The 19,032-nt window shown below is 38.1% G+C and overlaps 1 protein-coding gene across 3 annotated transcripts in view; it reads right to left on the bottom strand.

Moving 5' to 3' along the window:
* LOC307144458 (uncharacterized protein) overlaps positions 1-18,414 on the bottom strand; it is a 38,803-nt gene extending 20,389 nt beyond the window's left edge. For 2 of the 3 annotated variants that reach the window (XM_079846851.1, XM_079846853.1), the window contains exons 1-2: positions 18,221-18,401; positions 17,775-17,889 (exon numbers count right to left, since the gene is read on the bottom strand). In XM_079846851.1, the coding sequence (XP_079702977.1) occupies positions 17,775-17,889; positions 18,221-18,259 (154 nt within the window). In that variant the 5' untranslated portion in view covers positions 18,260-18,401. Of the gene's footprint in view, positions 1-17,774; positions 17,890-18,220 lie in introns of all 3 variants that reach the window. The other variant, XM_079846852.1, reaches the window with a different exon arrangement.
* Positions 18,415-19,032: the final 618 nt, after the last annotated feature.

Raw genomic sequence — 19,032 nt, 5'->3', positions numbered from 1 at the left:
AAGCAACATCACAAATAATTACAGAAGAGCAAGGGTACAAATAAAATTAAAAGTGCTTTTCAGGTTTTTCAGGTAGGTCTAACTAGTTTTCAGGTACATAAATTGAATCAAGTAATCAAATATAAAATAACATTGCATATTTGACTGTATAAATTAAAAATTAATCCTTATTAAAGTTACAAAAGCTATTCAATCAAGAGCAGTGAGTGATTTCCTTGTATTTTGTTTGATTACCATTATAGACACTAGACAGTAGGGCTGTCACTTTTGTGAAAAAATCCTGTTCGATTTTTGAGACATAAATGTTTATTGAATCAATTGTAAAATCGATTTTCCATGTCTAAAGGCGTTTCCATTTTAAACGCCAAATATAGGCAAATCCACAGACAACTAACAGGCATTAGGACGAACGTAAAGAGGGCGCTTGAGATGCGCACAAGTCAGCAATATTTCTGATGATTTATTGGCGTGAAGTTTTGTGCACAATGACAAACAGGAGTGCAACATTCTCGAAAAACTATAAGCAGAGTAGACTACGATAACATCAATGAAAAACATTACTGCAGGCTGCAACATGGCTGTGTTTACAATTAGAAATGTCAAACAAATTTCGCCTACGTAAGCGATTGTAGACCGTAGCCCGAATCTTTATCTGTATGCATGAGACTGTCTGAATACCGGCAGAATTCACATTTTTTGTTGTAAAAAGAGACACATTATGCAGAAGTATAATTTGCTGTTATGTGTGTTTGTCAGAGCCTGCAGTTGCTGTGTGACGCGCGTTCACTGCGGGCGTAACTTGACGAGCTGGATGCGCTCCGATAGAAGGCCGTAAAAATCGATTCCCTATTTTCGTTTTCGAAACTTGTGTTGGTTGGTCCAATCGATTGTGCAATCGATTTTCGAACGTAAAGTGACAGCCCTACTAGACAGCAGAAATATTAGGCTGCTGTCCTTTTAAGACCTCATGTACATTTAAAATACAGATATTGTTACAAATCGATGTCTCGGCTGTATAAGTTCACTTAAGGCAAAACAGATTATGTCTGCTAGGACACTCATCAAGACGGACATGTTGACAATTTTTGTGTGAATTTGACAGAAACATACTGTGGCGAGCAGGACGAGGCTGAGGGCCGTGGGAGAACGGCGCGAGGCAGGTGGTGTGATTGATAATGAGCAACGCACCGGTCTCGTATCTCACACGGAGGAACGGAAGCATAAAGGAGCGTTTATTATTGTCTTTGAAGTAGGGCTGAATGATTAGGGCAGAGACACAATCAAACGGCTGTGCGCGCTCTGATTTAAATACGAATCGGTGGAGTTTCAAACTACTAAAATACAAAGACTATCAGAAAAATCAAGCTTGAATTTCTCGGAAGAATGTCACGTCAAAAAAAACTCGACGAGGACATGGAAGAGATTCGCAAATCACTTAACATGCTATCTGAGGATATGAGTGAAATTGCCAAACAGCAGGCCACGCTTCCCCAGCTGTTGGCTAAAGTTAAGCAATTAAAATCCTTGATGAAAGAAAAAGACCGGAAAATTGACCACCTTGAAAGAAGGATCGACGAACTCGAGCAAAATGCAAGAATGAATGATATTATTGTAAGTGGGTTGGATATTCGACATAGAAATTACTCGAGTGTTGCTGCGGGAAAAGAAGGTGAGGACACAACGATAGAAGATAAAAGCAAAAATATTGACATACAGAGTAACAATATATCATCCTGCCACAGCCTTTCACGGCAAGATAAACAAACGAAACCGGCAATTTTAATACGTTTCGTTGCTGCGAAACACAAGGCTGGTGTTTTGAGGCAAGGGAAAAAGTTAAAAGGAACCAATGTCTATGTTAATGAAAACTTAACAAAAAAGAATGCAGAAATCTCAAGAACGGCGAGGAATCTACGGAAACAACAGAAGATACAAGCGACATGGACAAGAAATGGCAAAGTACTGATAAAGTTGAATGGATCATCTGAGGCAAAAGTTATTATGGTAAGGGATCTTCATGAACTTGAACGGTTTGAATCATGAAAACTGTAAGAAAACAGGATCAAAGCCTTCCATGGAGTAGGCCAGAACCTAGGTTACTTTGTGCCATTGGTTGTTTTTTGGTTTTGTCTTTTTCCTTTTTTGGTATTATACGCGTGTGCATTTTTCTGTTGGTCTATGCAGCGGTTGTAAGATATACACTCACGGACCGTGAGGGATGGGAATTTGAGTTTGTTTGGCCAGGTATCAATCGTAGATGGACAATTAGGCCTATTGAAGTGCTGCATGGATGTGGACTGAATTATAATGATGCCATGTAAAGAGTATGTGTTCCCATTTATGGACGACAGTGTTCAGGATTTGGATGGCTGTGATGTTGAAAATGACATGGTGTACGATGCAGAAGGGCTTAGATATGTGCCAACGGTTGTTACACAAGATCTGCATTCTGGATTAGGACATTATGGAGTATGGGGCGATTTGGAAAACAAAGAAGGCTTATATGGAAGGGAATGTCAAATAGATCCAGAAAGTAATTTCTATAATAGGCCTACATCTTGTACTGATAACTGTGGATATTTTACTGACCAACAATTTAATGACTTTGATTTTGATGGGGATGGGGTATTGTCTATTATTCATTTTAATAGCAGAAGCTTGAATAAGAACTTCCCCAGAATTGTAGATTATTTAAATCAGTTTAAGAGGAAGTTTAATGTTATTGCAGTATCTGAAACATGGTTACATGATGATAATGCAAATGATTTTGTTATGAAGGGATATGAGATGTTTGTAGTTAATAGGGCAAACAAGAAAGGTGGTGGGGTTGCCCTGTATGTTGATGTTTCTTTGAAATGTAACAAGGTGTTAAACATGTCAAAAGAATGTGATGGCCTCTTTGAAATAGTTCCTTTAGAGATAGAAATGAAAAGAAGTAAAAATATAATTATTAGCTGTGCTTATAGAGCCCCTGGAGCATGCATAGACATCACAAAAGATCACTTAATTCATATGTTTGACAGGATAGTAGGGCGGAAGAAAGTGTTTTTGTGTGGGGATTTTAATGTTGATCTCTTAAATACACAAGGGCACAAGGGAACTAGTGAATTTATTTATGTCATGCATAGCCTGGGTTTAATTCCAACCATCACTAAGCCAAGCAGGGTCACAGCTTATAGCGCTACTCTGATTGATAACATATATTCGAATATTATGGATACAGCTGTTCAAGGAGGGTTACTTATTGAAGATATAAGTGATCATTTACCTATATTTGCCATTTATCATTGTAACCATAAGTTAAAAACACCTTAGCCGACAACAGAGATTAGAAAACGGAGGATGAGAACTCCAGGAACGGTGGAAGCCTTTAAGGCAGATTTATTAAAACAAAATTGGAAGAATGTCTATGTAAATGGTGTACAGGAAGCTTACAGTTCATTCTTAGCTACATTTAGTCAATTGTATGACAAGAACTGTCCTATGATGATATACAACGTAAAGGACAAAAATAAGCAGCAAAAACTTTGGATGACTAAAGGACTATTAAATGCATGTAAAAAGAAGAATACTCTGTATAGAGAATTTATAAAACACAGAACAGAGAATGCTGAATTGAAGTATAAGGTTTATAAAAATAAATTAACAAAAATACTTAGAATAAGGAAAGAGGCATACTATAGTAGCAAATTAGAGGAAAACAGAGATAATATGAGAGGCACATGGAAAGTTATAAATAGCTTGTTGAAAAATAAAAATCCGGAATTCGAATATCCTAAATATATTATGAAAAATAATATGTTGGTTGACAAAAAAGAAAATATTGCTAAAGAGTTTAATGATTTCTTTGTGAATGTGGGGCCCAACCTAGCTAAGGACATTGTTGAACCCCAAGATGAAGAGGGGGTAGAAGAATTAATTGAAAATAATCTATATACAATGTTTTTAAGGGAGGTTGACGAATGTGAAGTAAGAGAAACGGTTAGAAATTGCAAAAATAAAAGATCAGTTGATGCCCATGGTATAGATATGACGTTATTGAAAGAGACTATTGAATGTGTGATTAAGCCATTGACATATATTTGCAATGCTTCCTTCAAAGAGGGAATATTTCCAGATCAAATGAAGATAGCCAAGGTGTTACCTTTATTCAAAGCGGGAGACAAAAAGGAACTCTCGAACTACAGGCCGGTATCGATTCTCTCACAATTTTCCAAGATTTTGGAAAAATTATTTGTTAAGAGGCTGGATAGTTTCATTGGTAAATATAATATTCTAACTGAGAATCAGTATGGGTTTAGAAGTAATCAGTCAACTGGATTGGCACTAATGAAGCTAGTAGAAGAAATTGCATTAGCTATAGATAAAAAGGAAATTTGTTTTGGGATTTTTATCGATTTAAAAAAGGCCTTTGATACGATCGACCATGAGATCCTTTTGAAAAAATTAAGTAAATATGGGATTAGAGGAATTGGTCATTCCTGGATTAAGTCATATCTAAATAATAGAAGTCAGTTTGTCTCATTTGATGGAATGGACTCAGATTCCTTAAAAATACTTTGTGGGGTGCCCCAAGGCTCTGTATTAGGACCTAAATTATTTATTTTATATTTGAATGATTTGTGTAAAGCGTCCAAATTGCTTAAAAGTATTCTTTTTGCTGATGACACAAGTTTCTTCTACTCAGGCAAAGAGTTGCAGGACATAGTGAAGGTTGTAGAGAGAGAAATGGTAACAGTTAAAAAGTGGTTTGATACAAATAAATTATCGTTAAATATGAGAAAAACTAAGTTTATGATTTGGGGAAATTGTAAGTTACAGGAGATAAAAGTAAGAATTGGGCAAGGGGAAATAGAGAGAGTAGAGGAAACTAAATTTTTGGGTGTTATACTTGATTGTAAATTGGGATGGAAGAGGCATGTTAATTTTGTTAAGATGAAAATATCTAAATCAATAGTAATTCTAAATAAAATGAAGGGATTGTTGAATAAACAGGCATTATACTTGTTATACTCCTCATTAATTTTGCCATATATCACCTACTGTTTAGAGATATGGGGAAATACTTATAAGACTTATACCCACTCAATTTTTCTTTTACAGAAAAGGGCGATAAGGATCATTACATATTCTAAATACAGAGATCACACAAATGATTTATTTCTTAAACTAAAAACATTTAAGTTTTATGATTTGGTAGAATATAAAATTGCACAGATTATGTTTAAAGTTTATAATAATTTGCTACCAATTAAAATCTTAGATATATTTGAAAAAAGGGATTGCAAATACACATTAAAAGGAAGAGGTATATTTAAAAAAAAGAAAGTTAGAACTAATATTAGATGTATGACCATCTCCATAAAGGGGGTGAATGTATGGAACAATTTAGATGATGAATTGAAATTGTGTCAAACCATTAGTAGTTTTAAGAGGCTTCTAAGAATAAAGAGATTGGAGGTTTATAGATTAAGTGGGGGATTCAAGTAAAATAAATCATGAGTTTGTTTGTACTCTATGTTATACTATGATGTTATAGAGTAAATTAAATGTCTGTTTGTATGTTAAGTGAGAAGGTTAGGCGTTATAAGCTGTCAGCTTCAGCCTAAACCTTTTTTTTCTCTCTTTTTTTGGTAAAATATTATACATGTTATGTTACATGTTACATGAAATGGTTTGTGTGTTCTTGTAATACGGTTTGTATAGCTAGAGAGAAAAAAATAAATAAATAAATAAAAAAAATAAAAAAAATTAATCGCAACAAAACCGCACGCGATTTGCGATTATTTTATGCGCAGCTTGTCAGTGGAGTGCGGCTGATTGGTAGTAAATACTGCCCCATTTGAACGCCAGAGGGCGCTCTCATGCAAACACGATGAATATGCCCCGCCGCAGAAGTACAATAATGCGCATCATTCCAGGAAATCCCTATCGCTGAAGCTGAATAAACAGAAGATTGAAACGCTTTGATTAAACATGACTTATAAATACACGACTGCCTTACTGTGCGTTCACACCGGACGCGAATAGCGCGTCAAATTCGCGCCTGCCGCGTCTAGTTATACGCTTGACCACTTTGTGTCCATTCGCGTGTCAAGAGCAAAATCAAGCGCCGTATGTACCGTCGACTGCTCACTGTCAACCCAGCAAAGGCAGAGATGTGTGTGAAGGCCACCTGCATCCTCCACAACTTTCTTAGGATGTCCAGAAGAGGGACCAGAAACCAACTATGTGTCTCTTCTTGGCAGAGAGAGGGGCCAGCGGCACTCCAGGAGGCTCCAAGACTGGGAAGCAACAATGCTGCACGTGCTGCCATTCGCATCAGGGATGCGTTCTCTGCTTATTTCTGTACAGAGGGTGCTGTGCCCTGGCAACATCTTGTGCTGTAGCTTAAACCCCAAATTCCAGAAAAGTTGGGACATTTTGACAAAACACAATAAAATCAAGAATCTGTGATTTATTTATTATCTTGAACCTTTATTTAACTGACAGAAACACAAGAAAAAAATTATATCTTTTCACTGACCAATTTAATTGTATTTTGTATAAAAAAAATATTTTGATGGCTGCAACACACTCCAAAAAAGGTAGAACAGTGGCAAAATAAAAGTGAAAAGATTATCAAAGTTAAAGTGTTTTGAAACAGTCCACAATAAGTAGGTGAACTGGTAATAGGTGAGGCTATTTGTAAACAAAGATGGGTCATAGCTCACCACTTTGTGCAAAATACAATGAGAGAATCGTCAAACAATTGATCACAATTTATATGTCACAAGTTTCTTTCACCATCTACCACACATAATATTGTGAAAAGATTCAGGGAATCCAGAGAAATATCAGTCTGTGTACGGCAAGGCAGGAGACCTCTGTTAAATGTGCATGACCTTTGTGCCCTCAGATGGCACTGAATGAAGCAAATATACAGTATATCATTGTATGGAGGTGCATCAGTGCAAACGGCATGTGGGACTTGCATTTGTGTGAAGGTTTCGCTGACATAGAGGCATATATTTGGATTGTACAGAGACATTAACTGCCATCAAGGTGACATCTTTCCTGGGAAGCAAGACAATTCCAGGCCTCATTCTGCACATGCTAAAACTGAGTGGTTTCTAGACACTCTGCACCGTAGAAGAGATGTGCCTAATGCCTGCAGACCAGAGCTGTATCTTACTGAAAATGTATGACCCATCATGAAAAGGAGAATTGGACTGTTGAGCATATGTATTATATCAAAAGAGATTGGGCAAACATTCAACATGCAAACTTCAAGAATTAGTATCCTCAATTCACAAACTATTAAAACGTGTAATTAAAAGGAAATGTAATGTGACACAGTTGCAAACATGCCTCTGTCCCAACTTATTTGGAGTGTGTTGCAGCTATCAAATTAAAAATGTGTGTATATGTACAAAATACAATTGATTTGGTCAGTGAAAACATTGAAAATATTTTCTTTGTACTTTTGTCAGTTTAATAAAGGTTAAAGAGAATTAATAAATCATAGATTCTTGATTTGATTGCATTTAACAAAATGTCCCAACTTTTCTGGAAATGGGGTTGTAATTGAAAAGCATACATTATTTTCATGTGTAAAGGAAGTACTTCACACAGACATAAATACTTCTATACCTTTACTAATTCTCATGTCATTCCAAACACTTATGTTCTGAAACATTTCTTCTGTTTGATCTCCTTTTTTTGATCATATAATCTTACTACCAAAGTTTCACTTTTATGTTATGTTTTTTCAAACCGTTATATTCAACAATACCAATGTACTCAGTTTTTATATTATTAACCATTATGGTATGGTTTCTAACTATTGATTGTACTGATTACTGTACTGATTGAAGAAGTTACCATTTTCATAGAGTGTATGTTGGCAGCTTCTTGTTTTTTGTTGTTGTTGTATTTTAAAGTTTATATATATATATATATATATATATACACACACACACACATATATTTAAAAAAAAAAGCTCTTTAAGATCACAATTCCAATACATTAATTCAGCTGTTTTCAAATGTAATGTACAGCTTTAGTATCAAATTTCCTATTAAGCAGTACTGTTGAGGTAGACATAGACGGAAGCCTATATATGATACAAATCTAAAATTCACTAAATTCATCACCAAAGGATTACTTTCTTTAGTTATTCTGAGTTCTGCTATGTAATGTCATGCAGATGAATACTTATAATAGGACACAAATTATTTAAATGAAATGATCACAGTAATTGTATTTATTTATTGAAATGTCATATTTTTAAACAAAGATCCACAGCTAATAAAAAAAAAAAAAAAAGACAAGCCATGCCTGAATGTTAACATAAACACAAGTAGATCTGATTAAGCCAAAATGTATTTACTTGCGCCAAAATGCGCCACTCAAACTGCTTTATTACATTCTACTTCAGCCTCATAAAGAAGACGATGCATATTAAATTTGACCTCTGATCTCTTTTGTATCGGGAGCCTTTTGAGGACCGGGAGAATGCTTTTTAGAAAGAGCTCATCTTCATCATAATGTTGAGGTGAATTTGGAGCAGGGCTAGATGCACTCTCTACTACTGAGAGCATCCGTTTTTCAAAGGATGACATTTTGTCCTTTCGAACTTGCTTCCTTTGAGGCTGTGGTTGGGAAGACAGGCTGGCTAGTGGCCGACTATCAACACATTCCTCTGGTTGGGTGCTTCTGCCAGATCCTGTAGCAGGGGATGCTGGGGGCTGACTGCACTGACTGTGAGAGGGCACAGGTGAAGCTGGCCAGCTAGACACACTGTTAGGGGAGCTGGGACAGTTTTCCATATTAAACTGACTGTCTAGGCGCTCTGGATGCATGGCAGGGCATTCTGTTCGGTGTTGGTATTCCTGTGTGCGCTGGCTGTCCTGCAATTCTGGTGTGACCTGGCCGGATGGGCTATCTTTGCACTGGATGCCTGGGCACTCTGAACGTGATGTAGGCCTACTGGTTGTAGAGGGTGGAGAGATTCTTGAAAAGTTACTTGAGCTCTCCCTGAACTCCAGGAATGGGGTTAAGAAGCTCATAATAGCAGAATATTTCCAGTGTTTATGAACCCCTAATCCCGCTCCACTCCTGCTAGTCTCCTTCTCTCGGTTCTTGTTCTTTTTGAACGTATCTCTTAATCCCTTCCTTTTTTTTTTGCAAACATCATAGTCTAGTAGCCAGCCCATAGAGCCCCATTGTGAACCCGGAAATGTTGAGTACACCAAAGTTTTATTGCAGAAATGTGAAGTATGGGTCCCCAGCATACATAAACTGCCGGATGCTAATTTACATATGTTGAGCAATTTGCATAATTAGCATAATTAGCATTATTAGCTTAATCGTCCATTTTGACCACATAATTTGCACTGTATGGGCAATTTCTACAATGTGTGAGTGGTTTTAGAGGATGCTGATTTCATTTCTGGCACTTTCAGACTTCAAAATGGTAATTCTATAACAAATTTGGATAAATTTAGACATTTTTTATTAATTTCGGCCAAAATTTTTGGTTATTTTCATGGTAAACACAATTATCTCACATTTCAGAATCACAAGAGCTCTTGCTCTTTGATGTGAATGTTGCTAACCTAAATTTGTTTACATTTCTTGAGGTCCAGTTATGTTTTTATGCAAATAAGCTGTTGCAGCTGGTGTAGTTGTAATAAGTATGTTGTAAAGCAAGGGAGCATAGTCTAGTTTCAAATTCACGTCGAAATTCACCTTGCAAATATTTTTTTCTTATATCACCTTAATATTCGTAAAAGTCAGTCAGGGGATTTAATGTTGACATTTTAATGTTGATATTACTTAACATTGTATGAAAAAATGTAATTGTTAAATCACACAAAAATAACTGTCAAATTGTCATGGAACATTTACTACAAAAGATACATATACTTAAGATGCAATTTGACATAAGATTAAAGATAGGTCTTGGTTTCAGATTAATTTCTCAAAATTAACAGAGGTTTATTGTTTTAATAAGACCAAATAAACTTTTTTTCTCTTTGAATGAAGTGTATTTTTTCTTACCAGAATGCATGTATTTTTTTGTTTTAGGCATGTTATGAGTTTCACAGAAAACAACATTTATTATCCATTGTTATTTTGCTTCTCAAATTAATGTACCTTAATTTAAAGGGTCATTTCACCCGTGGAGACATGAATGTGTATTGAAAGTGGGTCATTTATGTAGAAGAAATGTGAAATTATTTTTGAATTTGGAGCTTTCTAGACTGAGAAAAGCCAGAAAATGTATTTTTGGCTTATGTGGATGAAAGACAACAACTCCCAGAATGCACTTGCTTCGCTGCCCTACAAGGCCACTCCCAAGCCACGCCTACCGGTAAGACAGCGAGCGCAGTTGAAAACAACAAGGCAAGGCTAGGCTACGAGTGAGTCTCCGTGACGAGTTTGCCCAAAATGTCCGGGATTCGGCTTTTGCGTTCTACAGTCGCCATTCATCATATTTACTGTGGCGAGCAGGACGAGGCTGAGGGGCGCGGGAGAACGGCGCGAGGCCGGTGGCGTGATTAACGTTACTGACGACCGACACCTGTGAGGCACTGTTCTCGTATCTCGCACGGAGGAGCAGGTATTTTCTTAGCAATGGTAAAACACACATCAACCGATCACGCCACCGGCCTCGCGTCTTTCGACCGACCACGCAACCGGCCTCGCGTCTTTCTCCCGTGGCGCTAGCCTCGTCCTGCTCCCTGTATTACTGTGATTACTGATGAGCGCGCCTGTGAGATGCACCGGTCTCATGGGCTATCTCTCACGGAGGTGCGGGTATTTTCTTAGCAATGTTAAAACGCAAATCAACCGATCACTTGTTTAGCATTCATGTAAACATTACATTCAGATTCACCAATCGGGGTGAATTCAGTTAGATTGAAACAAAAGGTGAGTATGTAAACAATGGATGGCGACCGCAGAAAGCAAAAGCTGAATCCCGGACATTTTTGTCGATCTCGACGGCCGGACATGTCCGGGAAATAGAGTATGGTAACCCCTACTACTCAGCTTTCTTCGTCCCTGCAGTGTTTTCTGCAGGTTTCTGCCGTTGAAATCAAACGCGCTCGCACTGATCTGTGATAGGTCTGTTAGCGCATTAGGTCCAACCCCCTATGGGCGGGTTTGAAAGGGCGGATCTAGTGCTTGTAGTCTTAACAGAAATCCCCCCCTCTTACACTTCCTCCTACAATGACGCAAAATGACGATTTTTGCGTCATTGTAGGAGGAAGTGTAAAGAGGTAAATACAGATTTCTCTCGTCTCGGGGGAAAATGAAAAAATGTTGCATGACCATTCAATAGTATGACTGGGTTTCTAACAATGCAAAGCTTAATGCAAATGGGTGAAGTGTCCCTTTAAGAATGTTACTTCAAAAGAAGATTGTTATTTACTCAAATTAGTTCTTGATATAGCTTCTTTTTTTTTTTTTAACTGGCATTGACTATGAATATTGTTGCCTCTATTATATGTTGTTTTGAATAAAAGCATCTTCTAAATGTAAGTTCTATTTAGAATATTTCTGTAGCTCAGCAAACACATCCTATCCAACAGATGCATATCCTTAATATGTCTATAAATATAACTTAAAAATAAAAAAGTAATCGTTTTATCCTACTTCTTGCATTATTTTAACACATTTTTTAACACATGTGAACAGCTCAGTTTAGGTAGAGTAAACTAAAAAAGTTAGGGACTGTCTTATGTCATTTAAAAGCAAGTGATATTGATTAAAATGTTGTGAACCAAATCAGCAACAAAACAAGTCTTTGCTATCTGGTAGTGTTGAGAACCATTTTTTTATCCAATAGTCTAAAAATACAATAAAGAATTTGTAATTGTGACACTGTTCAAAATGTGTCTTATAGCCTGGCCTGAATTTCATTTTGGAAAATGGGGGGGGAATCCCCCCTTAGGTGAATCTTATGGGGGGGATTTTTAATTTGAGGGGGGAGTTTAGATTTTTTTTTTTTTTATTACATCTCGCCTTGAAATGTATGCTCACTCATTGCATTTTTACAATGGGGTAATTTTGTTCTTAAGAATTTACACAATACAAGGAAGCTTGATTTCAATCTTTGAATTAAATTGAAAAAAGTAGCACAAATAAATACAATAGAATAAAGGTACCAATAAAGAAAAATAAAGAGAAAAGTTTTTGCTTAGGTCTAACACTAGTATTCAGAAATACTACAGAGACTGAATAAAGTAATCAAATGTAAAATAACACTGGGTAGTATTTTAGTCCTGACTAAATTAAATACATAATTAATCCTGATTCCTTAAAATGAAAGCTATGTTTTGTTGTTTTGACAACCAAATTAATGACAGACACATATGTCTGCTGTCCCTTTAAGAGCTAGTGCACGGATCCTGTTTTCATTATACGGTCACGTGCGATTTATGCTTATTTAAGACATAACCGACTGTGTTTAGAGGATACTCACCAAGACCGAAAATTGACATAATTCTCGCATATTTTTGACTGTTAAAGCGATATAATCCACGAAAAATAACTTTTGTTACCCGCGAGCTGTTTGTGAGGCGGCTTTACTCTATGTATGTGTCCAGAAAAACAACATCTCTCAGACAGCGCGCAAGTACCGAATAGTTAAAATCGCATGAATGTTTAAACTGGTAAAACTTAAAAAGACGTGCAAATGGTAAACTTTAGTTACTCATGATGCAATGCTGGCCCGATTATGCAAGTGACAATTCCGTCTATCCGGACTCCCGAAACGCGAGAGTGTATTATCGCCGCCTGCAGTGCGCTTAACGATTGCCTTGTGCAACCCATTTAGAGAGACGAGAGATAGAAGACGCAGCACCGCTGAATCACTCACGCTGTTTGTGAAATTGCATCTCGCAGACAGTTTTAAAATGACTGATTTGATTTTATAATCTGTGTGGATTAATTTACCAATACAACCTACATGCTAAAGTGAATCAATGTTTGCGGGAATTTCACGCATTATAAGTGGGAGACCTGCGGGAATGACTGAAATGATGCGCAATACCCGCATTCCCGCGCCGAAATTCAAGCCCTGAAGCCTATTGTAAACAGGACTTAACACGGACACAAACAGTTTTATTACTGTTAAACCTACCAGAAACACCAACAACCTCTGCCACTTTGCTCCATGCGTCAGTTTTCATTGTTGTGTCTCTATATGAATAAAGGGATGTGTCATAGAGAACGGGGAAAGAAGACACAGCGACAATCAACTTCTCCTCCATTTTGCCGCTGACAAAGTTATCAGGGGGAACTTCCCATTGTTTACACATTTATATGCATTAATTAGCTAATGATTGTTTTGAAGAAATGGTCAATAAAGTAAACATAAGCCATGATTTCTCAGTGCGGGAAAAAGTTTATTACCATATGTTTGTGTAAACTTAAATACATTTTCATAGCCTACATTTAATACAATGACAGTTTAATACAGTTTTGTTCACCCATTCAACACATATGATGAAAGCATGCAAAGTGCATTTGAAATAGCCTATAGGCTTGTTCGACTTCATGCAGCTCTGCGCAGACCGATCGGCGGCTGACTTGAAGCAGTGCATGCCGGTTAGAAATTTTGTCCGACTTGATGCAGCGCCGACGCCATGTGACTGTGACGTGTGCCATCAAAGTACCGCGAGAGCGATTTGAGAGTAGCCGGAGAACTTGAGAGTAGCCGGAGAACTCAGCCAGCGCAGCTTCTCAAGAGCGGCTGCACGAGGGCTGATGACGACACAGCTGTTCCACAATTGGCCGGTTTCACTGCATAACAACGATCACGTGTGTTTCGTGTTTATTCGAACATCTTTAGTTCCTCTAAAGCTCACAAATCAGTTTTTTATAACAGTAAACACTCTTTTCATGTCGTTGCGATGTTATATTGTGTCATGTTTATCAAATTAAAACTGATTAAAAAACGTAGACTCCACTTCATTGATAGTAGCTTATGTTGAACTTTATTCTTGTTCAAACAGACGCTGTATGAAGCAGTACATAAAGTATTGAATGAAAATGTCTCTGAAACATCTATTATTTGGCAAATATTGCATTTATTTCACTTCAGCTGTGGTAAAGTATGCAAACACCACGTGAGCGGTCACCGCGGGAACCAGAAAGTGTCCGACTTCACGTCTCCGTTTGCAGCTCCTCCCCGCCTGCACGCGGCTACTCTCGCCGATCGGGTGCATCCAGCCGCAGCCGATGTCGAACACACCTTAAAGGGTACATAACATGCACAGTTTCACCTAATCTCATGTTAATCTTGAGTACCTATAGAGTAGTAGTGCATCCTTAATATCTCAAAAAAGTGTTTAGTTTTATTAAATTTATAAAAGAAAAATACAGCTTTCCGATTCTCTCCGGAAAAAGCCGAGGTCCTGGAGGCGGAGCTATAGAGTCAAGCGGTAGTGCTTGATTTCCAGCAAAAGACAGAAATCTGATCCAGTTGTACTTACATGAATGGGGTCTTTTATCACTGGGACCACTCCACGTTTTAATAGCAAACGATTTGCAAATCCAGCGTCGACCTGAGCCTTGTTAATAAAACATTCGTCACTGAAATGGCCAGAACACACAACCGCACTTCCTACACTCCGTTGCTGCCCCGGAAAAACAAACGGCATCCACTGTTCCTGTAACACTGGGTTCTTTGGAAAGCTGGACACGGTAAGCTTTCCCTCACATCCAAAAACACACTTTTTTGGAGACATTCTTGAACAAATCCTATGCAGCGCTGGCTGCCGATGATTTCCTGTTGAAGCGCGTTGATGTGCGCGGTCTCGTTCTCCTCTGGTCGACGTGCGCGTGGGCGCGCTTTTCCGAGAGAAATGCTCATATAAGGAGTTCCACTCTTATCTACGTCATTAGATCCACGATAAAAAAAAAACCAGCGAAACTTGTACCAACCCGGAAGTAAGATATTCAGCACAGAAATTCTCCGTTATTCGTCCAAAATATTTTTTTAAAACTTTGCCCATGTTTAACATGAGAATCCATCTCTTTAACACTGTAAACAACTCTAAATACATGAAACACCATGGTAAACACCCCCCTTTAAGACTTTTTAAATATCGCGTGATTTCATCTCAGTAATCCACCTCAGTTTCGCAAACAGTCGGAAACATACGTCAAAATCTTGCCTTGCCTACTTTTCACACCGATTGGTTGTCGCCCTCCGTTTTTCGCTTGATATTTGCATAAAGTCGATAACTGCCCAACCTTTTGACGCTCTCGGTCGCTCTCAACGCTTTCTCCGGTCCGCTGTCAATCCCAAAATGCACTGCGCGAGCGTGAAGCTCGACTTCCATAGGAATGAATTGAAAACGCTCGCTCTGCTCCGCTCGCACCGCGCCAGTGGACACGCACCGTTACGGTGCGTGTCCACTACAGCGGCAAAACTCCGCTCAGTGCCGCTGGCAACGCTATAACGTCTCCGCTTTGGGGTGTGTCTGTTGCGAGTGTGTTTAATCGAAGTTTTTTTCAACACAAGGACAGTATAATCATCAGCGATGCACGCGATTACATTTAGAAATAGACAAGCTTTGTTTCCAAATGCACCAAGCAAAGATATCCTTTCAATTTTATAAACTTTTATAAACCCAGCCAATATAATCACAATGAACACATCCAAAATAAAATCTTAATCCAAAATAAAACAAAATGATTTACGCACTAAATCCAGCATAAACTCCGGCACAATTTGCATATTTTTAAACTCTCAAAACAGATGTCACATCCCGAACCTCACAGCAATTGGCTGCCGACCGCGTTTTTCGCTTGATATTTGCATAAAGTTGAGAACTGCCCAACCTTTTGACGCTCTCGGTCGCTCTCACCCCTATTTCCACCAACTGCGGAACGGCTGCAGATCCGCTCCGGAACGGCGGCGGAGTCAATAGGTTTCCATTAAAGTCAATGTGTGTATTTTCACTGACTGCGGAACGGCTGCGTTCCGACTCCGGCGATCCGCAGCCCTCCGGAGCAGATACGCAGAGCTTCTATTTTTGACGGATGCTGGAGAGCTCCGCAGCAATTCAGCAGTTATATCGGGCGGTCATACGTGAATTCACGAGATCTCGTGGGTCCTTGTGACTTCAGCTGTTAGTCATGGCCGCAGCCGTTCCGCAACAAATCCGGACCCGGTGTGTATTGAAGGACAGCGGAGCACGGAGCCGACACGCAGCGGAGCCGATCCGCAGTTGGTGGAAACAGGGGTCAACGCTTTCTCCGGTCCGCTGTCAATCCCAAAATGCACTGCTCCGCTCCGTTCGCACCATGCCAGTGGACACGCACCGTAAGAGGCACATCATCTCACAGAAGAAGAGGCTCAGCTGTCGTTATGAAGTGAGTTTGGAGTAAATGCATGTTATTAAATGTTGCCTGTTGTTGGACGAGGTTCATAAATGCTTCTCATGTTTTGGAAAGATGTTTGACGCGTGTTGAATTTTCAAATGCACGTTATAAGTGACTCAAACTCACAGTGCTTTCAGATAGAGCAGCGTTTACAGAGCTGTACATCAATGACAAACTGCGCATAAAAAATAAAATAATCGCAGCCTTTGTGATTTTAAAATCGCGATAAGCCATCTCGATTTAAGTGCGATTACATGGAAAGTGCGATTAATCATTCAGCCCTACTTTGAATGTTCGCTGGTTCCCACCTCCTCCTTCCCACAACATCTAACATTGGTTGCGAAACCCGGGAAGGAGGAGGCGGGAACTGGCGAACATTCAAAGACTTTAATCACTTAATTATCTCACTAACTTCAAAACTGCTTCAATGGTACTTTAACATTTCATTTTTTTTTATCCTCACTGTAACACATATTTTGTTATTTTGATTAGATAATTATCAAGTGTTCTAAAATAGAAGCAAATAAAGTGAGAGAATACACATACAATATACAGATGTGTCTAATTCCAGTGCTATAGCCTTTGTGTAGATATTTAAAAATGGCCATCTATAAGCATGACTGTTTGGATTTACAGGTGTGTCTCAAAAAATTCGCAAAAAAGTTCAATATTTTTTTATCAGTTGTTTAAGAAAGTGAAAATGCAATATATTCTAGACTAATCACATGTAAACTAAAATGTTTCAAACCTTTTTTATGTTAATGACCATAATTACGGCCTACAGCAAAAAAAAAAAAAAACAACACATCACAAAATATTGGAATATTTAAATTCAAGCTTGATTAAATTACCATTAATACAGTATAAAACTGGGTATCTAGGGTGTCTACTTAAGTACTTTCAACCACAATCATTGGGAAGTCTGCTGACTTGACAGTTGTCCAGAAGACGATCATTGGCTACGTTCACATTGTCAGCCCAAATCTGATTTTGTCCATATCCGGTTAGATTTAGCTGGTGTGAACGGCAAAAAATTACATAAAATGCCATTTTTACAAATCTACTTCAAGCTACAATCATATGTGGTAAAAATAAAATATAATGTCCTCTACAGAGAAAAAAGGCTATGCCTGGGTCTCAGGAGGATATGTCAGTTTTCATCTTAGGGTGTACTCACACTAGGCGAGTTTGCCTGGGCGCGTTTGACCCCCAAAGTCTGGTTCTTTTGACTAGTGTGATCGTTCCGTACCGTGCCCCAAACATTTTCTATTACAACTTGAACAGTACAATCGTAGGACAGGGACAATCTCTCTATTGTGCCCAGTGTGAGTACACTCTTAATAGTCCCCACCAGTCATTAAAGAAAATGAACGAGAACGAAAACACCAACCTATTTGTCCCTCTGTCTCTTCATCCTTTATTCTGCAGGGTTCTTCCTCGAACTCCATCTTAAGTATGTCAGTGGTTTCTCCTGGAGTAATTCCTCCTGCTTGCTTCTTCTTCTCCTGTGGGAAGATGGGAATATTCCCCAGCATTTAAACTCTCATGAATTGCTGTGAATGTGTAAATTGTGGTCGCTGTTGCTAAATTTAGCAGATGATTATCACATTTACAATCACTCTGAATTATTCAGCTTTAAGTGTTTTGCTCAAACAAGTTTATAAATAATTCAACTCCTCTAGCTGATTTGTATGTTGCTCTTACATTAGATATGATTTACATGCATTAAAAACTCTGTTTACCATGTTTAATTTGTTCATTAACGTTACATAGAATGAAAACAAATCATAATCTTAAAAAAGTGTAATGTGTAAAACAAGTCAGTTACGAGCTTACGTTTAGTGATTCACTAAATGAACCGACTCGTTTAGTCATTTGGATTTAGATCTCTCCTAATAAATTATTAAATAAATGTAGTCGCAGTCTGAAAAACAACAGAGTTAGAGTAAAATGAACGGCTGTGTGTTCCACTTCATATGTTTATGTTCCCTTCCCTTGCTCACTTCTCTTCTTCTCCCAGACTCGGATGTGTGTCATTGCTTCGGTTGCACGAGCGCGCTCTACTGGCGGAAACCAATCCCTATACTACTGATAAAACTATCTAATCTTCATATTAGATAGATTAAATGTTATCTGTTATCTTGGCTGATATTATACAAACACTATTTACACGTGTTTGATTTGGGATAATATATGTAATAATTAAACATAAAAATATTATTTTATAAATAACATTTGGTGGTGACACAGTTGACAGATTTACCATAATAGAGAATTTTTGGATAGGCAGCGGCCTATATTTAAACTTTAAAATATCTACCAAGGAGTATGCAATTATTTTTGATGATTTGAAAACAAGCTTATGTGGTTGTTGAGAACCAGCATGAAACTGACCTGAGCAAGCTGAAATTTAACTGCTTCCCTATTATTGATGTGCCTAATGAGGAATACAAGAACAAATATAAAATTCACTCATTGTTAACTTGATCTATTCAACCACTACTTCCATTACTATTAACTAGGAAGCCCCTTCTGTTGCGAGGCCCGCTTAAAGTGAAACGGGTGAAACATAGCAAAGGCAGCTATAACACCTGTGCGCTTGAGTCAAATGTTGTGTCACTAGAGGACACAGCCTTATGGTGTACCAG

Source organism: Squalius cephalus (assembly GCF_949319135.1).
Source record: "Squalius cephalus genome assembly, chromosome: 17".
Lineage (NCBI taxonomy): Eukaryota > Metazoa > Chordata > Actinopteri > Cypriniformes > Leuciscidae > Squalius > Squalius cephalus.
Note: the sequence above shows the minus strand (reverse complement) of the source record. Positions and strands in the feature narration are given on the sequence as shown.